The following is a 27,936-nucleotide window of genomic DNA, read 5'->3' on the forward strand; positions in this document are numbered from 1 at the left end:
AATAGTGCAACTTTAAACTAAAAAAGAGATTTTGACGGATATTTTTTTGACTTTTTGATCTCGATCTCTCTCTCTCTCTCTCTCTCTATATATATATATATATATATATATATATATATATATAGAGAGAGAGAGAGAGAGAGGCGGGATCTCGTGAGTTTGGTTCTTACGGTGACTTGTGAGTTTGGAAAATCTAGACCACTAGATTAAGGTAAATCTACGGCTGGGATCAAAACTAAAAAAATAAATAAAAAGAGTATGTTTCTCCAAAAACAAACACGGATACTTGTGCATATCATCTCAGTTTCTTCAACTTTCATTTTCCTCTTCAACAATGGCGTGCAATTTATTATCAATTGAAATTGCAGTTGACATTAAAGAAACAATCACCAAATTTCCCAAACAATCACACTGCTCTCTCACCACCACAAAGCGGCGAGGAGAGAGATAATCGCCGCCGTAAACAATCACACCGCAATCAATCAACTCATTGTTTTAATGGCGATTCTATACGCCTTAGTAGCTCGAGGAACTATTATTCTCTCCGTATTTTGCGCCGTAACTGACAATATTGGCGCTGTCTCGCATCAAATTCTCGAGAAGCTTTCTAGTGATGGCGATTCACGGCTTTGTTTTTCGCAAGATCGATATATTTTCCATATTCTTAAAGTTGATGGTCTTGTCTTCCTTTGTATGGCGAATGACACCTTTGGCCGTAATTTAACATCTCAATATTTCTCATATCAATTTGTGTATTTTGATTTGTGCTTGGGGTTTTGATTTGTGATTTGATCGTGTTGTTAGAGTTTCGAATGATTGTGTAGTTAGGGCAATGAATTAATCAATTCATTCATTCATTTATTTAATAATTGTAGTTGTTACAATTAAGAAGAAGAAGGAGAGATTAGCTAATAAAGTTGAAGATCAATGGTTAATTACATCGCATGCGTGGTGTAGGTAGACGAAGGAGAGCGACGGTGGTGCGCAGTAGAACAATGGTTTCAGAATGTCTGATATCAGTGTGCAGTGAAGATAAATGTGGAGCAGACCAAGATCCGGGAACGCTTTGTTATTATTCAGGGCGATTCGTGGGCCATGGACTATTGATCGGGGTCATAGGAGGTGATAGTCTACTTGCTGTCCTCCAGGTAGTAGGGCTGCCGATGGCATGATCCCAACTGTTTTGAGCTGGTTCTGAATTTTGTGCTGCTGAATCCATTTGGGCTGATGCTGGTTTTACCTGAATCATTATTTGAGCTTTTTGAATGGCATAGAAAATGCTTTTTGAATGACATATTTAATTTTGAAGTGTGCCCATCTTGAAAAAATAAAAGTTTTAAAGAAACTTAGACAATCTGCTGAAGGTTGCTCTCCATTCAAAGAACCATGGAGAAGGATTTCTGTCAGATTCAGAACCACTTTCTGGTATGTTCACTGACAACAGTTAGAAGTAGACACAAATTTTCCTTGCACATTACATAATTCATTGTTTTCTTTGCAAAAGCACAGTACCTATGTTACTACTAAGTAAATTTGAAATATCTCAAGTTTTTTTTAGAAGTAAAATACGTTCACAAAAATATCCTACTAAATATTTCACACACACCCTATTTTCTACGTTTCAATTGGGCCTCCCTTATTAGAATTTCAAAAAATAAGCGATGTAGTTGTTTAGGTTGGGTATAGATAATACCTTATTCGGTTATTGATTAACCTATCAATTTTGTTTCCAGCACGTTCAAATGCAAGCAATAGCTCAGCTCGAAGTTCAAGCAAGTTTCAAATGGGCACACTTCAAAAGGTTAGTCACATATGAAAAAAGGGTAGCTTTTTGAATGACATAGAAAATGCTCAGACGCTGCTCGTAAGAAAGCATTGAAGTTACCCTTAGGAGGGCATTGTGGAGGAAAACAATTTATTTTCAATCATTTTTTACTTGAATCTCCCTTTTATTATCATCGGAAAATTTTGTATGGAATATTACTTTTTTTTTTCTTTAATCTTATTAGTTTAATTCTTTTGTAACTCTCTGTAAATAAATCCTACTCCGATCGGAATCTTTCACGAGTAACTTCATCGACATATTGTCATTTATTAGGTTGCAATAACATTACAGTAACACCAGAATAACAGTACAATAACATGCGGTAAAAAAAAGAGTAAAAAATCAAAGTGACATCGGAATAACATCACAATAACAGCAGAATAACAGTAGAAAAACAGCACAATAACACGTGGTAAAAAAAAAAAAAATCAAAGTCGTAAAAAAAAATCAAAGTGACACCGGAATAACATCACAATAACAACAGAATAATAGTAGAATAACGACACAATAACACGTGGTAAAAAAAAAAAAAAAAAAAAAAATCAAAGCGGCGCCGGAATAACATCACAATAACATCAAAGTAGTAAAAAAAATCAAAGTAGTAAAAAAAAAGTGACACCGGAATAACATCACAAATAATGAGAATAAAAGAGAAAACAAAGACAATAACACGTGGTAAAAAAAAAAAAGAAAAAAATCAAAGTCGTAAAAAAATTCACGAGAATGCAATGAGAATAACATCACAATAACAGCGGAATAACAATAACAGCACAATAACATATGGTACAAAAAAAGAGAAAAAAAAATCAAAGTAACAGCAGAATAACATCACAATAACAGCGGAATAATAATAACAGCACAATGTGGTAAAAAAAAAAGAGAGAAAAAAATCAAAGTCATAAAAAAAATCCAGGTAAAAAAAGCACAATAATAGCATAATAACACGAGGTAAAAAAAATAAGAGTAAAAAAAATTTCAAGTAAAAAAAAATCCGGTACAAAAAGAAAAAGAAAAAAGGTAACATAATGAGTAAATTAAAGAAAAACATAAAAGAAAACAAAAATCAAAGTGGTAAAAAAAGAGCATAATAACACGAAGTAAAAAAAAAAGAGAAAAAAAAATTAAAGTAAAAAAAAAGTAACATTAGAAAAAAGAGAAAATAAGTAAATGACAATGGTTTTATATGACATGTAAGATTTGATCTTGACCACTCATCTCTAATATAATCTAGTGGCTGAGATTCCCCCAACTCACAACTCACCATAAGAACCAAAATCACCAAATCCAATCTATATATATATATATATATATATATATATATATATATATATATATATATATATATATATATATATATATATATATATATATATATATATATAGAGGTGGGATCCGGTGAGAACGATCACTCGGTGAGAACGGTGAGAACACACACTAACCATAGGATTAAAATAAAATCTAAGCGTCGTATATCAGAAGTATGAGGCAAGAACGCAAATGTTTATTCTCCTGTATCCAAGTCCCAACCTTCCCTCATCCTCTTTCATCTCCAACAACCACCATCACAAGTCGCCGGAAGTAACCACCACCACCACCAATCGCAATCAGTAATCACCACCTTACGTCGGCGATGAATCACGGCACCCTATTCTCTCCGGTGAACTTGACGTTGTTTCGTGGAGCTTATTCGTTCTCCCCTCCGGAAACCACCGCCATCACCAATCAATGGAAGGAGAACGCGGATACCCAAAGATCTCCGCGAACTTCCCCGATACCACCATCACCAATCAATTCAACATTCGCAAGAAGCTAGTCAGCGATTTCATTGGTATCGTCACCGGAATACATAGACGTTCCTTCGATAGAATCAGTTCTCAGCCTTGCAAACTAATGAACCATCGTTAACATACATGAGTTCGGCGACGACCCATTTCGTGGAGCGATTTCGCTGCAAAATCAATTTGAGCAACACAAAACTAGTGTATTTGGTGTCAATATTGATGTATCTCAGACCAATTTTAATGTACCTATTAACTAATTTTGTGTATCTATGTTAGATACATTAAAACAGTGGCTAGGTACATCAAATATTTGAGTAGATACATACATTGAAATTGAAGAATAACAACTCGACAATGATGTTATAGGAACATCTGGAGCGAGACATTCTTAAGCAACAACCACCATCTTGCATCTCCAACTTCTCAAATCCACGATAAGCACGCCCAAACCATTTTTTAATTACACATTCCAAATCTATTATACCTCAAAAATCAACTCATCCCCAATCTTCATCGGTTTGTTACGAAATCGAATTAAGACCGACGATTCTCTCGTTCTCAATCAGTTATTGCCGGTGATTTGGGATGCATAATATGGGTGATGTGGGATGGGAATAAGGGTGGCGACGGTGGTCATTGTAATTTGTAAACGGCGCCGCAAATCTGGTCGCCGATCAGGGATTCGGAAATAGGTCGACGATGTTTATATGATAAAGAGCATACAAATTAAAAAACGATCCGGAACTTGATGATGACTAATCTTGTCGCCGGCGTTCAGGGAGTCGTCGATGGCGTTCAGGGAGGCATCACGAATTTTGATGGTGGGTGAGGGAAGTTTGGGTTTGTTGAAAATTGGAGTATGTTATGTGAGGTTAATTGACTGGGTTGAGGGAGTAAAGTGGAAAGGAAAATGACGAGGGAGTATAGTCTGGGTATTGGTTTTTGTTATTAATTTTGTTTATTTTAATACGTTCTCACCGTTCTCACCGAGTGTTCGTTCTCACCGGATCCTAAATCTATATATATATATATATATATATATATATATATATATATATATATATATAGATTTAGGATCCGGTGAGAACGAACACTCGGTGAGAACGGTGAGAACGAACTAAAAGAGCAAAATTAATTAAAATCCCTCACGTAGTCACGTGTAACTGCCAAAATTAAACCTCAAATCTATATAGGATAAGAATACTCACATTCCTCGTCATCACCATACCCCGTACAGGACATCCCCACCAGTCCCACTCCGGCAACCCAACTAACAGCAACTCCGGCAGCCTCCATCGACACGCACCCTAGCATCCAACACTGACATCCACCATCGCAGCCTTCACAGTTAATTTTCACCAAAACCCCTCAATCAGTAACCACCCTTCATCTTCCCGCATCATCACCTGCCGCCGCTAAGGATGACCCGCAACGCCGGTGAACCATTAGATAACATTGACGGTGTTAGCGCAACTCCGACGACTAACTTTTGATGTATCTCACCACTATTTTAATGTATCTTATCATATATACACAAAATCAGTTACTAGGTACATTAAAATTGGATTGAGATACATTAATCAAGAGATCAGATACATTAACTTTTGTTTAAATCAAAATTGAGTTTAAAGTAACCAAAAAAAATCAAATTGAGTTTACAGGAGAGGAAGAACGTGATGGTCCCATGCCATTGAATCCGAGTGACTAGCTTTAAACACTTGCCTGCGAACTCGCCGGCGCACGCTATCCTAAGTCGTCATCGACAACAAACCACAAGATCAGGTCTGAAACCGTCATCGACATCAACCACCATCGTGAATCTCCGATCTGTTAAATCTCCGATAAGCACACATTCCAGATCACACTTCAAATAGCCCCAATCTTCATCTGCTTATGCCGACGGAAAACGGATAACGAACGACGACTGGAGAATGTGGTGATCGGCGGTGGTGTCAACGTCGGAGTAAAAATGTGAAATGGATGGCGATTGGAGAATGTGGTGGGTATCAATTTGGGAACGACGATGAGGTTCAATGGATAATGCCCACATATTTAGTTTTTAATAATAAGGACCCTTGATTTTTGTGTGCATTACACGCAAATTGTTAGGGAGTCCATTAGTGTGTTCTCACCGTTCTCACCGAGTGTTCGTTCTCACCGGATCCTACCTATATATATATATATATATATATATATATATATATATATATATATATATATATATATATATATATATATATATATATATATATATATATATATATATATATATATATAAGATCCGGTGAGAACGACCATTCAGTGAGAACGGTGAGAACGAACTATGTAGGCCAAATTATTAACGAACGACACTATTAGCCCATTATTACCATCACTAGTTCACGACACTACACACCCAACCCAATTATTAACACAATACACTACCCCAAGGCTCAAACCCAAATCCCCTTCATCCCAATCTACCACCACCACCATAATCCGGCAACCACCACACTCATTGCCGACACCAAGCTCGGTTTCGTCACAGACCGCCGTTACCAAGACCCTGGCGGAGAGACGACCACAGTCGTCGCCCTTACTGCGCATCCAACCTCGCCCTTAATCCGCATACTAATCGCCGACAGTGACTGATTAGGGACGAGAGGGTCGCCGGTTGTGATCAGGTTGTCAGTAGCAGAAGTAATTTGTTCTATAGGAAATTAGTGTACCTGGTTTTTATTTTAATGTATCCCAATCCAATTTTAATGTACCTCATAACTAATTTTGTGTATTAATGGTAGATACATTAAATTAGTTGTTAGATACATAAAAAACTAGTGTAGATACATGGTAATAGATTGGAAATCGAGGAAGGGGAAAATGTCAGGTAGAGACGGCGGGCCCGTCGGAGTTACCACCGGCATGGCTTCATAAAATGGGCCGTCACCTAAAAGGAAGATGGTGGTGAGTTATCTGCGTGGCGTCGATGGAAAGGATCGTCTCCGACGACTACCACACAGCCCATAAATAGTGTCGGCCAGTTTTAGCCACCCCGTCGCCGGATAGATCGACGGTGACGAAGGTAATGCGGTTGTTGGCAGCAGATAGGTGGTGATTGAGCTATAGTTTTATTGTAACTGCGTGGTGGACGCCGACATTGGACGTGGTCGATGCCCGGAAATTCGCCGGCGGCAGGGGATGATTGTCGAAGTAGTGACTGATGATTCGTGAATGTGGGTGTGTCATACTATGTGAGTATTTGATGGGGGCACGTGGGTTTAATTAAGTAGAAAATGGGGGTCTGCATTTCATATATAAGATGAAGTATAATATAATTAGCGTGAGAGAGAGAGGTAGTTAGGCGTGACTTAGAATATGCGTTCTCACCGAGTGGTCGTTCTTGTTGGAATATGTGTCCTCCGACAATAATGTTATCACGACTGTTGATCATGATGATCACATGTTTAAATCTCATTATAAAGAATACAATTGGGAAGTAATTTTTACTGTCAACTGGTCAACATATATCGGTAATGATTGGCTGACTAGAGTTTGACATTACTGTCGTGCGACGGTGGTGATCAGTTGATCCCCTAGGTCATACCTATAGGGCAACACTCTTAATTGATCATTTAATTAATCGTATAACGTTACGAGTTAATTAAATTACTTGAAAAATTGACGGACGATTTTGTAGGTAAAATTTACGTATTACATTGAAATTTGATTAAATGAGATACGGTCTGAGTAATCAAATTGTATCATTACTCAGATGAAATTATTGTTTAAGGAAACAATTAAATTTGAATGAATTATTATAAATACAATTTATTGTGATTTATAATTGGAGAAATATTTTGGTACAAGTAATTATGAATTACTAAGTTGATTTTTGTATATGACGTATTTTATTAATACGTTGATTTTTAATATGTTAAAAATACATAACAAATTTATGTAACATATGACATGTGACATAAGACAAATTGACAAAAATAAAATGGATTCCATTTTATGTATGTACCGAAATTAGGGGGAAGAAGTAGGCAAATATTGTGTTGTTTAAATTAGTGGAAAACATAATCATTCACTAATAGCCTAGCCATGCAACCCTAGTTTGCATTGTGAAGATAAACAAAGGCATGCATTGGCTCCCCTCCACACCTCCTACCCGGTTTTACCACAAGAAAAGGCAAAGGGTTTTTGTCTTATATTTTTAATATACACTACATGCATGAGTGTGTATTATTCATTCAATTCTAACTCATCTAAAATAAGAATTTTAGAAAGATAAAAATACTTTCCTCTTCTCTTCTCTCTAAACCGGTTTTTAGAGACAAAAACCAAATTATTTTGGGTCAATTTTCTACAAAATTAATATTATCTAGTACTCATAATATCAATTTTAATTAAGAGTGAGCTTTGGGAATAAATCCTTGGGAGAGATCCTACACTTGGGTCTTTGTTCATCCAAAAGGGAAAACTCAAGAACAAGAGAGAAAGCTGATCTCTCTTGTGCCCATATTAACCAAATTTCCAATGTAAGACAATGATTTCTCCTTTATATTGTTCATTAGTTTGCATGCATAAGATCATTTGTTAATTTTATGACAAATTAAATTAAAACATATATGAATATTTAAGTATATAGATCTACTTTTCCTTCAATCGGTATCAAGAGCCATGGTTGTTTGCATGCAAATCGGTTAAAAGTTTTTCCGAGTTATAAGAATAACATATAAAACTTGAATAATTTGTGTTATTATGAGATATCACGAAATTAATTTATGCATGTTAAATTTCTGGTCCTAAAATGTTTTAGGATATTTTGGTTAATTTACGGATTTTTATTGTTCATATTATACAAAATGGCATTTAAATATGATTTTATGAGTAAAAATGTCATTTTCGGTCTAAAATTAGCTATACTTCGAATTTTCCAGTGATTTTTGGATATGTTGTCACATATATTATTTTGAGATAACCTGTAAAGTTTCATAATTTTTGGACTTCTTATGCTCGAAAAATGGATTTTTCATTATTAAATTCGGATTTAGGTGAAAAATAGGTTAATATGAGATAAATTTCGAATCTGGTCATAGAAATTTAGTATGTTGTCACATGAAATTTTACAAGATGTGTGTAAAATAATAAGCTATAGTGAAGTCTTTTTGCATGATTTATGGATTTTTGAAGAAAAATGGCATGAATAGTGACTTTATTAGTGAAAAATTAATAAAACATACTCTATGACTAAAGAAAAACATCATATGTTGCTTTTTATTGTCATTTTCAGATATAAAATTGAAAAGTTAATGAATATAATTTTTCTCATGTTTTTATGATTATTTTGTTAAAAACCGATAAACCGCAACATTGTTTTTCCGGAAAAATTTCGAAATTTTAACCTAAGTTTTTGAACATTATGAGTGTCATGGTATTTTTTCCAGAATGTTCATGAGTTTAAATTTCAAATTTCAAATTTATTTGAAATTTTGTGATTTATTTGAAGTTTATAGCTTATTTTTATAATTTTTGGTCCATTAATGAACAATTTTAGAAATATGAGTTAATTATGGTCAAATAATTAGTGAAGACTAAATTTTGAGTCCTAAGAGATTAGGGTAATTAACTTATGCATAAATATGAATTTATGTATTTTTGTGATTGTAAAATGTTGAAATCACGCAAATCCGTAAAAACCGAGTAATATACGATATTGGCTAATTAAAGGCGATTTAGCATAAAATTGGGCATGTTCATACATATTATAATGCTGCAGTTTCTTTATGATTGTCATAATTTAATTTATGTAATTTTTGAATTATGTAATTTTACTTAGTATGGCCTTAGTTTTAATTGGTATTTCCCGAAATGTATGGGAATATCGATTCAGTTGTAATTTATTGTGATCTCGTATCACCGTTTTGTAATTTAATAGATTTATTTTATTTTAGTTACAAATGTATAATAGGAAATTATGTAATTTGCTATGTAATTTAATTTATCTCGGAGTTCCCCAAGACGGATTTCTTCAAGATGACGATACATAAAGACGGTGTTACCTCGAGATGCGTGCCACAACCGAAGTTCAAGGGACCAATGGAGTTGGTTTCCGAATATGTAATAGTTAAATATTTTTTCTATTTTAGGAAAGGCCATACTAGGATTTATTTTATGTTTGCATTTTATTTTACACAAATTCTCATTGAAGACATGACATATCCGTCACAAACTGAAGACGGATACCATTTTACCTCACAATGTACCCACTTTTTCTCTCTCTGCAACACTATTCATGTGGTCCCCTTTCTCCACTAACCCATTTTGTTACCATTTTATCTCACAAAATATCCGTCACAAATGGTAACCCGTCACAAGGGAGACCAAGACTTTATTTTATGTCACATGCATCGCTAAATCGCCATAACTAAAACATGCATCTTCTTTCATCGAGTTTATCGACCGTGTCAATTAAAATTATCGTAGTTCACCGCTTTAGTTCACTTAAAATGTGATAGATAATAAATTGACATGACCTCTCGCTAAAACAATTAATTGAGACATAGCCTTACAAATAGTAGAAACCATGAAAACCTATTTCGCGAGGGAGTGCACTCGGCCACACCGGGGTACAAACCTTGTTACGTAGGGGAAGTGGGTGATAAATGTCTATCCACCGAATTCATGTTGATAAGGGATATATCGACCACACCGTGCCTAAGTTAATATGGGTTTGGATAATGGACACATTTATTCGAAATTTGGATTGAACTCAACAAAAATTTTTTGATAAGGGATGTATCGGCCACACCGTGCCCTTGTCGGATGTGTTTTGGGCTAAAGATAATTGTTAATGTAATATTATCGACCAAGAGTTCTAAAAGTAGAATCGATTAAAACGTTAATCCACGAAGTTATATTAATAAGGGATGTATCGACCACACCGTGCCCAAGTTAATATGAATTTGGGTCTTGGAATCATTTATCTAGTTGGGTAGAGGTCACTAGAAAAATGCATAAAACTTGTTTAAATTATAATTTTTACGAGTATTATTGTTAAAACGACATTTGTTTTACTCCTTCTATTTTGTTTTGTAGACCACTTCTTTTCCCTCATAACAAATGGCAACACCAACCCCTAACGCCACGCCTCTCGCTAATACTTCATGGCTCCGATCCTTCATGGATCGATGTAAACTTGAAAATAATGGGTCAAATTTCTCCGATTGGGATGCCCAACTCAAATTAGCTGCCCAAGGTGACGACAAGCTTCGTTACCTTACCGAGGCCTCTCCACCCGAACCTACTACTAGGTCGACCGCCGCCACTAGGGAAGCATATGAGGCTTACCAAAAGGAGTCCGCCGCAATGAAAAATGTCTTGATATTTGCGATGGAGGCGGATCTCCAAAGGAGAGCCTTTAAAATGGGCAATGCTAATGAGATTTACTCCAAGCTTGTGACAATGTTTTCACAAACTCCGCGGATCGTCCAATATGAGGCGGCCGCGGCATTCTTTGATCTCGACTTCAAAGAGGGCCAAAAGGTTAGCCCTCATGTGCTCAAACTTATGGAGCTTGACGACACCTTGAAAATTCAAAAGGTTGAAATCCCCAAACAACTCATTGTAGATAGGATTCTACACTCCTTGTCCAAAGTCAAAGCGTATGTTCAATTCCGGGTGAATTTTAACATGCAAGACAAGGATGTGTCTCTTGAAGAATTGCACAAGTTACTTGTGCAAGCCGAGAGGGACATGGGGTTAAATGTGAACCCACCAAAGGATGTGCTTAACATAAGCACTAAGAGTAAGGGGAAGTTCAAGAAGAATGGGAGGAAGGGTAAGAAGCAAGCTCCCACTTTCACCAAAGCTAAAGCTAATGATGCTAGCACTTCGAAAATCAAGAAGGGTCCTCTTGATAAATGCCATTATTGTAATGGTATGGGACATTGGAAAAGAAATTGTTCCAAATACCTTGGTGATATTAAGGCTGGAAAGATCACTCCAGTAGGTAATTGACTATCCTTTCTTTTATGTTTCTAATTCAACTATGGTATTGTGATATAAAGTTGTGATAATGTATCTCCCTTTTTATTGTAAATAGGGCCTCCACCAAGCAAAGACAAGGGAAAGGAAAAGCAAGCATGAGAAACCATCAAGAAGCTAGGGATAGCTTTCATGGAGCTTTGCTTTTCATTGTCTTATTTTAAATTATGTTTTGGATTTTTAGAACCTTAAGTTTCCGTGTTTGACATGGAAAGGTATTTTGGATAATTGGTTGTATTTTGGATAATGGTGACTTGGTTTGCAACCCAAGTCACCCGTTTTATCATTTTATCCTTTTGTTCTAAAATCCGTATTTAAATGCTTGCTCTTAGAAACATATGATTATTCACTTAAATTGATCTAATAGACAAATATAATGACGGGATTCATTATATGTCCACATGCTTAAGGCTTGTGTATGATCATTTATAAAGTGGTGTTGAGTCTATGAACTCTCTTAAAGGTATGTCAATCACCAAGTACACATATGAAATATAAAACTATTAGTCAATCTATGAGATAGTTCTCCTTATAACTTCAACATCATTATTTGTGTCTCATATGCTATCTTTGAATCTATAGTGTATTTATTCTAAAGATAGAGTGGGAGAAAAATGAGGACACAACACACGAGACAAGATAAATTTGTGTACTTGTGTAAATGAAGATCTACGCAAGAAAGAATGATTTGAATGAAGGTATATCTATTTATATAGTATACCGAATAGATGAGATCTATGGTCTCAAGTAAGTTCTATATGACTAAAGAGACCAAGTGAAGTAATCATAAGAGTGTATTCTCAAGATAACTACACGAGGAGACCAAAAGAAAGTTTTGGAAGAAAAATGACTAATGTAAAGTCTTAACAAGTTTTTGACTAAGTTTATGAAAATTTTGACCAATAGTTTCAACCTTGAGATTTACTTAAGAGCCTAAATGAATCAAAGTAACATACTAGTTATGATCGAGTTGCAAAGAGTGATATACCGATATCTTCAATAGCCAAGTTTTGACCACGCAGATGACATTTCTTAACCTAATTATGAAATGGTTAAACCTCCTTCCGAAAGGGTATTTCGAAGGACGTGTTCTAGATATTATTTATATTTGAATAATGACATCGCTGCACATCATTATGATATGAGTGAGTTAGAGATTAAAATCTCTTTCCATAAGGTTAATATGAGACCGCTTCAAAATAGGAATTTTGAAAGGATATGATGGGAACATATATGGTTTTATCTTAATAACTTGGCAATGCAATTTATATTTCAATTCTTGAAAAGTTTCGATTGAGAAGTCAATTTCGAAATATGTGGAATTGAGTGGGAGTTAGGAAATTATCATGTGAAGACATGGAATTTAGTGGGAGCTATCATCCTTTGAATGTTTACAACTCATCACTCATTGAAGAATGGCGAGCTAATACCTTCTTTCATAAAGAAGCATTTGAGTTTTCAATTCTGGATGAAAATGGACTATGATGAATCCAATTACATCAAGGGATGTTGGATAAGTATTGGGAGATACACATCGTATCAACATACACATAGGTTATTCATGTAAATGAAAATGGAATTGCCATTAGCAGTCATGGTCGTTCCTTGAACCTAAATATAGTTGATGACATGATTAAAAGTTACTAATGTTTCCGCCATTAGAATAATCATGCACATGTCTAATGGTGAATCATATGCATAAGAGCATGATGATTCATTGTTAAGCCATAATAGAAACGTAATGAATTCTCGAGTAGAATTCGATGAGCGATTTCGGTGTTTGACGGAATGCACTATTGTGTGTCAAGAGGTTGCACATATTATAGAAAATCCGAGCACATGCAAGGATTTATGAGAATCCTTAACCTTTCAAGCTAGAAAGAGAAATAAGAAGTTTTGGAAAGATACTTAATTAGAGAAGAAGTTAATCAAAACTAATCTTTCCTAATATGCTAGGACTTGTAAGAAGTGCTAGGCTAATCACCTTGACAAATTGTTGCAAGACTCTACAAAACATATACCTAGTACATTGTGTGTGGATAGAGTACTTGATCAGTACAAGTTATATCATTCACCACAAATTCGTTCGTTATGTGATAATCAACAAGGAAGTTCTTTCAAGATAAAGAACCAAAACCAAGGTCGGGAACCTTGATGTGTACTTGGTAAGGTTCATGCTATGAGAGAGAACATGAATGTAAAGGAAAATGCAAGTATTAGAAGTGTGAACACATGGACACATGGCACGTTAAACTTCTATTGCAATCAATAAGTGTTTACACTTACGATATACATCACAAGGTTGAAATATGGTATTGACTACCCGAGTGTGATGTCGACATTTGTCGTTTGAGTTATTATTAACTCACCGTACACTTTGTTACATCCAAACGGGTTGTGGAGACAATTGAACCCCGTTAAAGTGAACATGGATTAACATTGTATTTGCCCATAGTTACTTACATGAGGTGACGTCTCGAAGTGACTAGAGTGTGATGCGATTGATGGCAAGTTCAAGTGCCATAGAGTCATATGAGATGACTAGTCGATCACATAGGCAGACTGTTAGGAACATTTTGTCGGGCCTAATGACCGCTTATAGAGTTCTGGCAAATTTATATAGCTTGGTCGTGGCGAGAGCTACTATAGTATTCTAATGAGTCGATTCTTTTGACTAAAGATTATTCACCTAAGATGGCACAGTTTCAGATTAACTTTGATTTGTGTTACTACGACCTTCGTAAATGGGGTCAAATGGGCATATTTTGGGTTATGATGGCTGTGGCTAGTCGAAGGGAATGAGTGCAATAGGAATTGTCCATCCCTAGTCAGGGTTATAACAATATCTCAGGGCCACTCGAGGAGTAATGAACTGGAAATGCGTGGCCACGCTCGGAAGGTATCTATGATAGATAAATCCGGTCAATCAGTTATTCTCTAGATCGAGGAAACCACTCTCGATATGATCACTTGCAAGTACGACCTGAAAGACACCTTGCATTGAGTGGGATATAGTAATAGGACAAGATAATTGGCGACGCACACTTGTCGAGGACAAGTGGGAGATTGTTGGAATATGTGTCCTCCGACAATAATGCGATCACGACTGTTGATCATGATGATCACATGCTTAAATCTCATTATAAATAATACAATTGGGAAGTAATTTTTACTGTCAACTGGTCAACATATATCGGTAATGATTGGCTGACTAGAGTTTGACATTACTGTCGTGCGACGGTGGTGATCAGTTGATCCCCTAGGCCATACCTATAGGGCAACACTCTTAATTGATCATTTAATTAATCGTATAACGTTACGAGTTAATTAAATTACTTGAAAAATTGACGGACGATTTTGGAGGTAAAATTTACGTATCACATTGAAATTTGATTAAATGAGATACGGTCTGAGTAATCGAATTGTATCATTAATCAGATGAAATTATTGTTTAAGGAAACAATTAAATTTGAATGAATTATTATAAATACAATTTATTGTGATTTATAATTGGAGAAATATTTTGGTACAAGTAATTATGAATTACTAAGTCGATTTTTGTATATGACGTATTTTATTAATACGTTAATTTTTAATATGTTAAAAATACATAACAAATTTATGTAACATATGACATGTGACATAAGACAAATTGACAAAAATAAAATGGATTCCATTTTATGTATGTACCGAAATTAAGGGGAAGAATTAGGCAAATATTGTGTTGTTTAAATTAGTGGAAACATAATCATTCACTAATAGCCTAGCCATGCAACCCTAGTTTGTATTGTGAAGATAAACAAAGGCATGCATTGGCTCCCCTCCACACCTCCTACCCGGTTTTACCACAAGAAAAGGCAAAGGGTTTTTGTCTTATATTTTTAATATACACTACATGCATGAGTGTGTATTATTCATTCAATTCTAACTCATCTAAAATAAGAATTTTAGAAAGATAAAAATACTTTCCTCTTCTCTTCTCTCTAAACCGGTTTTTAGAGACAAAAACCAAATTATTTTGGGTCAATTTTCTACAAAATTAATATTATCTAGTACTCATAATATCAATTTTAATTAAGAGTGAGCTTTAGGTATAAATCCTTGGGAGAGATCCTACACTTGGGTCTTTGTTCATCCAAAAGGGAAAGCTCAAGAACAAGAGAGAAAGGTGATCTCTCTTGTGCCCATATTAACCAAACTTCCAATGTAAGACAATGATTTCTCCTTTATATTGTTCATTAGTTTGCATGCATAAGATCATTTGTTAATTTTATGACAAATTAAATTAAAACATATATGAATATGTAAGTATATAGATCTACTTTTCCTTCAGTTCTCACCAGGATCCCACCTATATATATATATATATATATATATATATATATATATATATATATATATATATATATATATATATATATATATATATATATATATATATGAGCGGGTTCAGGTACGAACTACTCTAACGTACGAACCGTACGAACCAGCCTAAATCATACTAAGCACGCGCTACAACTCAAAACTTCATCAAACTAACAAATTTTTTTTCGAAAAATCAAGGACCAATATCTTCATCTCCATTAGTGCACCTCCATTTCCACTACCTTCATCTCCAAAGTTGCACCTCCATCTCCACACCTTCACAAAGGTAAGCTTGTATTCAGATTTCTATTTTGTATCACATAAACAATTGAAAAATCGAAAATTAGGTTTTGAACAATTGAAATTTGAAAAAATTGGGTTTACGAATTTTGATTGTAGATCGTGTTTTTAGTTTTTGATGGTAACTTAATTAATGTTTTGATACTATTTTTAGGATGGTGATAATTTCGTCATGTTCTCCTCTTTCAGGTATTCATTATTGTTCTAAATACATTTTTGGGGAACCCTAGAAACATTAATTGAATTAGGGATCCATTGCTGAAATTGCTTTAGGTATGCTAATACTTTTTATTTTTAATTGTAAACGAAAGAGAGGACGATTCGGTCATAGAAGAAGTTATAGGTACACATCACTGATTTTTCTTCAATTAAAATATCGTGTGTATATAGAAAGTTGAATAAATGTATCTATGAAGATGTATCAATCTATCTAGATACTTTGAATACTTGGGGGGAGATGTCAGAAAATGTGACCTTAGACAAGATACACTTCTTTAACTTGTTAGGTACATATTTCCAGCTAGCTAAATTTCTATCTCTAAATAGTATGTATCTAGAGAACTGAACATGTGCATCTAGGGTCATAAAGATATGTACCTCTGGAGAATTTTTCTTCCTAGCTAGTGAAAGGTTTGTATCTAAAAAACATATATTCTGACACAACAACTAGAGTACCTAATTTGATTGAGATGTGTACGTTTGCAGATAGTATACCTACTACTAATGTCCATGCTTCAGGCAGTACTGATATATTGCTTCCCTTGACTAATGCACCAGGTACAAAAAATGCACCTTGATATTCATTATTTGGAAATTAAAAAACATGTATCTTAATACATGAACTGGTGTATCTAATATGATAGTGATGTGTACTTTGAAGCCTATCAATCTTTAACCAGTTTTTCTTCCCCTTTTAGTAATTGGGACATAATGTGTTGTTGATTTATTTAGTTATCTCTTAGTATTTATGTCCCCCACTTTTGTGCTTGCTGTTGAGTTACACTTTAATATGGACTGATCAGCAGTGTATCTTAAGATGCGTATTCTACTGTGCATAATTTCTTGTGCATTTCCTGTGCAAACAGTGATATTCCTTGTGTACTTCCCTTTGACTAATGCACCAGGTAAAAAAATTGTATCTTGTTCATTATTGTACTAGCTAATAAAAATTGGTTTGACATAAATAACAATCTTTTTGTTGATTGTCTTGTAGAAACCCCAGAATTTGGTTCCGAACATATAATTTTCGGATTCCTGAGTTGTCCAGAACATGTTAAACCAATCAATGAGATGATATTTCCAAATTTGGAAGATGGCATAGATTTTTACAACAAATATGCCAAAGTTGTGGGTTTGTTCCAAGGTTAGATTCAACAAAATTGGTTAAAGTGATTATTACACACAAACGTTGTGTGTGTAATAAAGAAGCCAAAAGTAGGAATAAGGGAACTAAAAGGAAGAGGACTGATAGAAGAACAGGATGTGAAGCTAAGATTAGTTTTAGGAGAATTGATACTGGTGAATATGAAATTTATGATTTCGTCGAGGTTCACACACATGCTATGGTTACACCAGCAACACTGATTCATTTGAAACCATCTAGGAATTTGAATCTCTTTCACAAGAAAATAATCATGGATAATTTAAGAGTTAATCATGGTCCGGTGGATTCATTTAGAATGTTTAAGGAATATGTAAAAGGGTACAAAAATGTTGGGGCTTCTTTAGAAGATTTCAAAACAATTTCAAGGGATGTCAAGAAATACATCAAGGAATATGATGCTGAGATGTTACTTGAGACTTTCATGCAAAAGAAGACTATATCTCCATCATTTTATTTCGACTTTGAAGTAGAAGTTGAGAAGAGACTAAGTAAGGTGTTTTGGGCAGATCCAAACCCAATTAAAAAATATGCCCTTTTTGGTGAAGCCGTCTATTTTAATGCTACTTATAACTTCAATGAATATAAAATGGTGTTTTGCCCTTTCACGGGTGTGGATAACCATAAAAGGTGTGTCACTTTTGCGGGTGGTTTGTTAAGAAAGGAAGATGGAGAATCATTTACGTGGTTGTTTGAGAATTTTGTAAAGGCTATGGGTGATTGTTATCCTTCTACAATAATAACTGATCAATGTTGAGGCATCAATCAAGCTGTAAAAGATGTGTTTGGTGACAAAACACAACACCGATTATGCATATGGCATATAATGAAAAAGCCGCCAGACAAAGTCGGTCCATCAATTTGCCAAAACACGAACTTTTTGAAGGAAATAAATTCTATTGTTTGGGATGGAGAGATTGATACAGAAGAATTTAAATTAAGATGGAAGTCGATCCTTTCCACGTATGAGCTTTCTGATCATGAATGGCTGAAGTCAATGTTTGACATTCGTGCAAGTTGGATTCCCGCCTACTTTAGAGACATATATCTTCGCGGGATTACGCGCACAACATCAAGGTCAGAATCTGAAAATAGCTTCTTTGGGAATTTCACTAACCCGCACCTCACTCTTGTCGAGTTTTGGATGCGTTTCCAATCAGCTATGGATGCTCAGCGATGGAAATATTCAAAGGTGACAGCTGATGATAAAAACTGCTGAATTTTACACAACAACTTTGTTTTATGAATCCCAACATGAACTTCAAGCTGCATGTTTTAGTTGTGGTCTTTCACCGAGGACGATTAAAGACTATAATGACCATATTTCAATAATGGACCGTGAGAAAGACAAGGTATACACAGTTGATTTAACTGGTAACAAGTTTTCTTGCTCGTGTAAAATATTTGAAAGAATCGGGTTACTTTGTAAGCATGTTCTGTGGGTGTTGAAGGATAGAGGGTCTGATGAAATACTTAGGGAGTATCAATTAGACAGATGGAGCAAATGTGCAACCTGCCGCCCTATTTTTAATGTTGTTGGGACAACACTCCTAGCTGATTGTCTGTCGATAGAAAACCACCAAAGCAAGATAAGTGAACTGTGGTCGAAAGTATTTACTTCGGTTTCGTTTGTTGAGGATAATGAGGAACTTGGTGATGAGCTGCTTGAACTTCTTCGCAGTTTCAATGAGAAATTGATGATTTCAGTTAAACGTGGGAAGTCAAAAAACAAGAAAGCTGGAATTGAGATGCATATTGGGTCAAAAATTCCCACTGAAGCTAGTGTTCTACCACCAGAAAAGTGCAAGAATAATGGATCGGGAAGACGCATTACTTCAAGCAAGGAAAAAACAGTACAAGAAAATGCAAAGCCTCATAGGAATTGCCGTGCTTGCGGTGAAATGACTCATCATGATAGTAGAAATTGCCCGAGTCGAGTCACTCAAAAGTGATTGCCCGAGTCGAGCTACTCAAAAGTTATTTTCAGTTTGATTTCACAGAGTAAAAGTGTAAGCCATATTACAGTATTGCTGTGGACTTAGTAGTATGTAAAAACTTCTAAAAACGTATGTACTATCTAACTCTAAAGTGCTTGCTGTGGACTTAGCTGATTGTCTTGTTGGTTTGCGTACAAATGAAAACTTGTAGTATTGAAGACTTCGAAGGATTGTCATGTTGGACAATAATAGAAGTTCCTAGTTTTCTATTTTTTGTTTCCTTTTACTGTCCACACTCTGCCAATTGGATTGAATCATTGGGTATTCCAGGTAGAATAAGTATCAAGGCAGCATCCTAACAAATTTTTAGTTAATTATACTCCCTAGGTCCGTAACACCGTGACACGAACCTATATTCTAATAAGTATTCAATTTAATAAGCAGAACTCAGCTCTCTGCGCAGCCATAAATGGCATAATATGCAATCCCATCATTTCTGTCATTACAAAGCAAGTAAGAAAAATCATGAATTAAAATAATCATCGTGTTCTTTATTACTCTGAATTATTCAATAAAAATTGGTTTGACTAGTGTAATGTAAATTTGGACTACTGTAGATCACCCTCTCCAAGCATGTCAACCACACAATGATAAGTGAGTCGAGTTTGATGGACAAATTTGAATATACTTCATTTCGAACTCGTAAATATGTACCAATGTTTCAAAAATGGTGCAGGAATGTTTGAACAACATATTGTGAATTTGACGTTGTTCACAAAAGAGAATGAACAAACTGAATTACAAACACCACCATAAGAAAACACAAAACATCCAGAAAACTAGATTTCATACATCTTCTTAAAAAGACCCTAGCAACTGATCTGGCAAACAAAAAACATGAAAAAAGTGACATTAACTTACTTTAATAAATCAACAAATAAAAAATAACATCTATGTAAAGTAATCTATACAAATAACCCTAAGGTCTTTCATATAACACATGCCCTATGTGTATCTACTCACTGACAGATGCGTATCTAGAAAACAGGAGATGTGTATCCACTTTTATATCAACTGCCCACCTTGTTTATTTTCCCTCCTCCCCCTTTTGTCTAGGCAAAACGATGGTGCCTTGAAGGTAAAATGAAGTTGAAACCTAAGAAGTATACTTTCGGCGTGCACTATGACAAATTAATTGGTTTTCTATTCAGTACCACGAGGAATAGACACCAAACTCGAAAAAGGTACAAGCTACTTTTTTTTAAAAAAGAGTGCTCCTACCTCTACTTAAAGTAAGTATAAACTTGAGACTTTGTTCATACTCTTAAGTCAAGAAAGGTTCCTTTCGCTTTGGGAGACCCAACCCTAACTATTGAATTTAAACCTATGACTCAAGTCATAACACTCCTGAAGAATATAGGAAGCACAATAAGACGATACTTGTACAAGAATGCAAAGGAAATCAGCTAGACATGAGAGACAAACCGAGGAGACAAGGCTAAGGCAGCAGAGTGCATCCCTCTACATATAACTGGTCTTAAGTTGACAAAAATTTGGGAGTCTCAAAAACTACGTAGTCTTGATACACAGCAAAGAGGCATGTAACTGGTCTCACATAGATATGTATCCAGCCGTTTAAGTAAATGCAACTTTCACCCCTAGGGTCTTGAAAGATACACATGCCCTATGTGTATCTACACAGTAGCAGATGTGTATCTAGAAAACAGGATATGTGTATCCGCTTTTAATTCCCCCCCCCCCCTCCCCCCACAAGGGTCTTTCAGATAACATGCTCTATGTGTATCTACGTAGCAGCAGATGTGTATCTAGAACACGGGAGATGTGTATCCACTTTTATTTCAGATAAACATACGCTTGTTTTCTTCCCCCACCGCAGTCCCTTGAAGGTAAAACTATGAGTTGTATCAACAACAACATAGTCTTAATACTCATCAAAAGAGAAGTGTAACTAGTCTCACATAGATGTGTATGAAGTAGTTTAAATAAGTGTAACTATTGTCATAAAGCTGTGTATACATCCACTTATATGCGTGTATCTATCATTGCCTGATATTCAAATTTTACCTTCAGAGTATTTTTCTCCCACTTTAATAGTTTCAACATAATTTCTCGACGATAACCAATGATATTCTGCAAAATAAAATGGCACAAATTTAGTTAGAAACAAGTGAAATGAAAATTAAAAACATATTGGCTAGGCATTACTGCTGCTGGTGAAGAATGGCGCTCACCATTAGTTATAGGTACCTCCAGGTTTTGAATGAGACAATCTCACGTGTGGTTGTATATGATTTCTTCCATAGGACACAAAGTTATATATGATTTTATATAATTAATTGATTGCTTTACCAAATTTTTCAATGTAATACACTGTACAATATAACAAAATTAGTTATTAAGTCCATTAAACTCACTTTGAAGAAATTCTTGTCCTCCCATAAATTCTGATCTACTAATGCACCTTCCAGAAACTTCATAACATATAGTCCGTAATCATAACTACACAAAAATACAGTGTGAGATTGAAAAAACGGCAATCTGTTATAGAGACAAATTGGACTTAAAGAAAACTTACGTGTTTTCTTGCTGAGGTACATCCACAATAACAGAAGGAAACAAGATAATGCCCTTTAAATGCTTGTAACCATTGTGGTGGTCGAACTGATTTGCAACATGGAATACCTTTGAATGACAAACAATCATCAAAATAATAATAGCTTTATTCAATCATAACTGATAATACCAAAAGCATAAATATAACAACACGAGTAAAGTCCATACAATATCCTCCACATAAGAATTATACTCCTCCATTTCGTCTATATTTTTTGTATTTGGCTTGCATGAATCCAAAATATAGTTTTCCTGCTTCTTCATGTCAGACATACAAGCTAACTAATGATTACCATTTTTGCCAATCGTGAAAAAAACCTACAAAGATAAAAAAAAGTCAAAAATGAATTGTCAAAAACAAAGTTGACTTCATTCCGAAAATAGGCACAAATACACCAAACAAAAAAAAAGATCCAGGAAGTGGAGGTTATACCAACAATAGACACTTCAATAAAAAAAAAAAAAGTAGGTTCGCAAAAACGCCTTTAAAAAAATTACTTTATCAATAGTTGCTCCATTTTTAGGCTTGTAGTGCATCTTTAGATGGGGACACCAGACAATGTTTCCATTCTTAGAACTTAATGAGGGCTTAGCATACTAGAAATTTGAAAAAAATGGGTTAGATATGGACTACTAAAACATGAGAAAGGTGCATTTTGAATCCGAAACAAAAAGTATATCTTAATTACCTACCTGCACTGTTGATGGCAAGTAGAGAATATCATTTCTATCATATGTGCACATCACACCATACATATCAAGCACCTACATATAAAGCATCATATTCTAAAAATGTCACACATACATCAATATAAATATAAAAAATAAAAAATAAATATCTACATACTTACCAAATCCATTACCCAGTGACGATTTTGCAAACTTTGCATTGCTTTTCGGCACACTCCCATCCACTCAGTTTGAACAAGAAACTCATTTAAACTACATACGAATATAATTAGAACAAAGTGCATCAACACGGAGAATTGTACAAATATGTTATCAATTTAAGAACTTCCTCGACGTCTTTACCCCGCCTCATAACAACACCAAGGAGTTCCGTGTCTGTAAGTTGACGTTGACATTGACGTTGACGTTGTGACTGTCATTTATTTTGGAACTCTTGGTCAACTGCTTTAAACCTAGAAAATCAGTGTCAAATCAAACAATTAAATTTATCGCCAACTATTGAGTACTAAACACAAAGATGCAGCATCTGATAAGTACAACTTCATTGAAATGTTTTCTGCTTATATTTAGTACGGGAATAAAAGGATACCTCATATCCAAACACGAAGATCCAGCTTGTGATAACACTTTATCATTCAGTTGATTACCGTTGAAACAACAAATTTCAGAGCAAACTCTTGCAGCAAAAAGCTTAAGTTGATTGTGCTACAAAACAAATTGAAATATATGTTAACGATTACATGTATATAGACTCTATCTTGAGTCGAGTTATGTTTTATTTTGAAGTGTATATAGCTAGCTAGATGTATGTGTCTAGCAATTTAAAGCAATGCAACCAAGTAAATAAACCCAATACTCTGAGTTTATACTATATGAATCACAACTTACATCGTTTAGACCCAAAGGAAAACTCTTTCTAGTGCCTCTGTACTTCTCCAACAAACGCATGAGATAAATTCCGGAATCAACTCCATCACCCAAATTTTATTTCGAATATACTCCTCTGTCACTATCCCCTTGACGTCTTCTATAGATGAAATCTTGTTTTGGACCAAGCAATTCATAACAAATTGTATCTGCATTTAGCAAATTAGTTTAGCAAAACCAAATTAATAGAAAACCCAAAAACAAATAATCAAAAAACGAATGATAGACAGATTAGCCCTAGTCACATACCGTAGGCTGAATCGTTATTGCATAGTTGACAGATTTTGGCTTCATGACATGTAGAATTTCCAACTTCATTGTTATGAAGTTAAAACAAAACACAAAAGGCGTCTCAGATATTATTGGAACAAATATCTGCAATTGCATGTTTGCAAAAAAGATTAATAAGTACCACATGATAAAAATAATAGGAAACTGGGCACATTGATTAATAAATATTAATGAAAAAACCTAACATACACTAAAACCTAATATACACTTACAAGATTTGCTCCTTCAAAATTGTGATCAATGCCGGCAGTATGAGTAGCAGTACGGGGATCCTGCTGATAAAAAAAAACAAAAACAAAATTAGAAATGCAGTGAGGATGAATGGAGAAGAGATACACATGACTAATTCCGAGAATATCATGAGATAGTTATAGAAGTTACTTCATCATCTGTTTTTGGAAGATACACCCTATACGGTGAACTAGCAGCTCTGCGTGTTTCACCTTTGTTCAAAATGAAACACCAAGCGTATATGAGAGATTTAGGGATTCTATCACCTGTCACTATTGTCTTCAAATCTGCCCGACTAAGTTTGTGCTGCTCACTTTGGAATAGAATCTCACTGGATAAAACAGGTATACATAAAAGTTAGTAACATAAATTCATCAAATTAAAAACAAGTATGTAACACAAATTCATACACAATGTTAAAAAAATTCATACCTTTCTTCAGATGACTCTGAAAATACATATTCCAATACATCATTTTCAAATTTATTCAAATTCCCAGCAACTAGAATACTTCTCTGAAGGAAAGGGGATTGTGTTTCAACTCTCTTTCTCTTAAGCATTGCTCTCGTAATGGGGGCTGGTTCTTTGGGTGGCAATGAAGAAAGGGGTTCAACAACAAGTGGTTCTACAACTTCAATTCTGTCTCCAAGATCTACAGCCTTTTCACAGAACTTTTTAAACTTATCTCCTTGTGATTGTGATTTTGAACTAAGTAATGTAAATGAAGGTGGGGGTAAAATCCTTATCCAATGGAAGGGAAGGATGTGTAAACTTTGGAGGAGAGGGGTGATTAAACCGTGGAGACCGACGAACAAATGATGACGATTTTGCTTTTTTTCTCAAAATTTAGTGGCTCAAACTCTTGAAACTTAGAGTCCAAAAAAATTGGAGAAGCTGACTTTGCCTTGATGTTGACGACAACAGGATCGGAAGCCATTACACGAGTTGCTTTTTCCTTAACATTACTTGTCTGATTTGCTGGCTGTTTTCCCAAAGCAATCTCTAATTTAACAAAAGCTGCCCACAAATTATCCTCACTTTCAAATTTAAGTTTCCCAAACTTAGTAAGTGGATCCTGCTCCTCACTATCATCTTCATTACAAACAGCACCATTCTCTTTCAGTTTCTCAGCTCCATCCTCTTTCACTTTGTCAGCTCCTTTCTCTTTCACCATGTCAGCTCCCTTCTCTTTCACTTTGTCAGCTCCCTTCTCTTCCACTTTCTCAGGATTTTCAACTTTGTTTCCAGGAATATTCAATCCCTCTGTTGTAGGATGTGATGAATAGCGACAATCACTTAAAGCAGACGCCATTTGAGCCATATGTTGTACAATCTTACACTCTGGATAATTCATTTTAGCTTCTGCCAACGAGTTTGAGAAGCTATAATAAGCAAGAGCAAGAATGTTTGCATCTTCTGCCAATTTCTTTACGGAAAAAATACTGCTCTGTTTACTGTCCTCCGCCACTGTCTCAATAGACTTCTGATCCTCATTAACCGTCAGGTTGTCAGTAACCTTCGGATCCTCAGTACTCTCTGCTTGTCAAATGGAAGCCTCAGACATATCTGATTGTGTTAAAATACTGAAAGTTACTTCTTGAACTGTACCCTTGACAATACGACATAGAACACCTCCAGTACCAAACCCGTCCTTCATCTCTTCCTTAAGCCTAGATTTAATCCTTTCCTTCGTCTATGAAGCTATTTTTGGGAAAACTCGAGGAACTGAAAAGTAACTAAAGGATACTCTATCAAGATAGATAAACACGAACACCATGATAGGCCCTGCAAATTTATCATTTTCAGAACTTTTCCAATTTTTAACAGCTTCAATAAACTGCTGTCGAGTGAATTTACACCAGTTTAATAATGAGACAACTGAAATATCTTGCAGACACTTCAACACACGCAAGCTGGCACAAGTTCCTTTTACGCGCATTAAAAATGCTGAGATGATGAATACAATAAAATTTATTTTAAACTCATCCCCGCCGTCTCTTTGGCTTATAAGTTGCAGTAGTATGTCCTTAACATCAACCTTTGTGGGATCTTTGTTATTGAATTGTGTCAACCATCTACTCTTTAACTCAATGAAATCAACACTCCTATCTGTTGAGGAAGCTATCGTGACATCATTTGCACCCATTGGAATACCAAGTGATAAATAAACATCTTCATCCGTTATTTGATGTTGCCCTTTCATATAGAAGCATGACGATGTGTTGAATCTGGTAACAAGCCAATGAGCAAGAGCACCTAGAACCATATCTGTCTGGAGATTAAGAAGGCCCCCAAAACCCATGTCCTTTATATCGGCTACTTGTTTTGCACTCAAATTGCTATTGATAAATGTCAACAACATTTTAGGTGACATCCGCGTTCTCAAATAACACTGCCCCAAATCATCATCTTCTTTCCTATTCCTTTTAACAACGTTCTTGGAAGGACTTCTCTTAGTAATAGCATTCTGGTTTTGTTTGCTTGTACTTGCACCACCATCATATATCATCAACTTATCCATTTGTGGTAACCTAAAAGAATAATTAAACCATTTGCTTAAAAGATTGCAAGGTGACATTTATAAAGCAACTTGGTAATGGTGGGCATAAGTAACACAATTAAAGCACTGACAAATTATGAAAACAAACACAGCTACTAAACTTTAGAAAATCCCATTCAAAATGTCAAATAAGGCAGAATGCCATTTGACTGAGTCAACAAGCACCCAACCCAAAATCCTAATTTATACAGAAAATTAAAAACTAGTGTACTTAGTGTCCTAGATGTAAGTACCTACCTACTATGAAGTGTGTATCTACGTGATAAGAGGATTGTATACTAGAACTAATTCAAGTGTATCTAAATAAAATAAGGATATGTATTTAGCTATTAAAGCTGGTGCATCTAGCTACTAAAGCAGGTGCATCTATTGAGCTATGTATCTAACCAGCGGATACATAAATCAATTTGTGTATCCGGTAGAAAGACCTGTAGATACCTCATTTCTGCACCTCCCGCAAACCACCCAGTGATGATTGGGCCGCATGTTTGGTACACGGAACGATTTATGACAGTTCGTAAGTTTATCCTCAAGTCATAGCGCAAATACTTGTGTCTAACCCTTGGTCGTCATCTACGCGCTATTACGGCCGTTTTGACAGTAATTAGAGTTCATTTGGAGTCCGGGACAAAAACCGCTTCGTTTTCTAATAAACTGTTTTAAAATGCCGAGTCGGAATGTTCTAGAATGTTCCAGATATATTTTCCATAAAATCAATTTTTAATCTTTTGGTATAATATTTCCTGAAAATCATATTTTAAAGAATAAGGAAGTCTAGATCTACCGCAATTCCATAAAAGAAACGAGGAAATCTTTCTTCCGCAGGAGGAAACCTCTGGGGAAAGGACGCAGCACCTGTTGCGCCTCTTCCAAGAGTCGCAGTGGCTGCTACGCCTCTTTTTTTTGGGAAAATGTAAGCTTCTCATTAAAGGATCATAATCTCCAATTACAACTATTAGAAGGCATAGTTATACTAACTTCCTTCA

The 27,936-nt window shown here is 35.2% G+C and overlaps 2 protein-coding genes and 1 long non-coding RNA gene across 3 annotated transcripts; all 3 read left to right on the forward strand.

The window, feature by feature from the left end:
* The first annotated feature begins 262 nt into the window (after positions 1-262).
* Positions 263-2,008, forward strand: LOC141614860 (uncharacterized). The gene is made up of 3 exons (XR_012529418.1): positions 263-715; positions 876-1,425; positions 1,734-2,008. It is a non-coding gene; the product is annotated as an uncharacterized LOC141614860 (long non-coding RNA).
* A 14,980-nt stretch (positions 2,009-16,988) lies between these two features.
* Positions 16,989-18,437, forward strand: LOC141613432 (protein FAR1-RELATED SEQUENCE 5-like). The gene is made up of 4 exons (XM_074432165.1): positions 16,989-17,076; positions 17,325-17,423; positions 17,513-17,662; positions 17,725-18,437. The coding sequence occupies exons 1-4, from the start codon at positions 16,989-16,991 to the stop codon at positions 18,435-18,437; spliced, it is 1,050 nt and encodes a 349-aa protein (XP_074288266.1).
* Positions 18,438-19,011: 574 nt separating this feature from the next.
* On the forward strand, positions 19,012-19,632 carry LOC141613433 (uncharacterized). Its single transcript, XM_074432166.1, has one exon. It carries the CDS (start codon positions 19,012-19,014, stop codon positions 19,630-19,632), a length of 621 nt encoding a protein of 206 aa, XP_074288267.1.
* The last annotated feature ends 8,304 nt before the right edge of the window (positions 19,633-27,936 follow it).

The sequence above is a fragment of the Silene latifolia genome, chromosome 11 (assembly GCF_048544455.1).
Source record: "Silene latifolia isolate original U9 population chromosome 11, ASM4854445v1, whole genome shotgun sequence".
NCBI classification, from domain to species: Eukaryota; Viridiplantae; Streptophyta; class Magnoliopsida; order Caryophyllales; family Caryophyllaceae; genus Silene; species Silene latifolia.

Coding starts and splice junctions, on each gene's coding strand:
- LOC141613433 (XM_074432166.1), top strand. CDS start 19,012: ATGGACCGTGAGAAAGACAAGGTATACACAGTTGATTTAACTGGTAAC.
- LOC141613432 (XM_074432165.1), top strand. CDS start 16,989: ATGTGTACGTTTGCAGATAGTATACCTACTACTAATGTCCATGCTTCA. Junction 17,077..17,324: donor TCCCTTGACTAATGCACCAG/GTACAAAAAATG, acceptor ACTGATCAGCAG/TGTATCTTAAGATGCGTATT. Junction 17,424..17,512: donor CCCTTTGACTAATGCACCAG/GTAAAAAAATTG, acceptor ATTGTCTTGTAG/AAACCCCAGAATTTGGTTCC.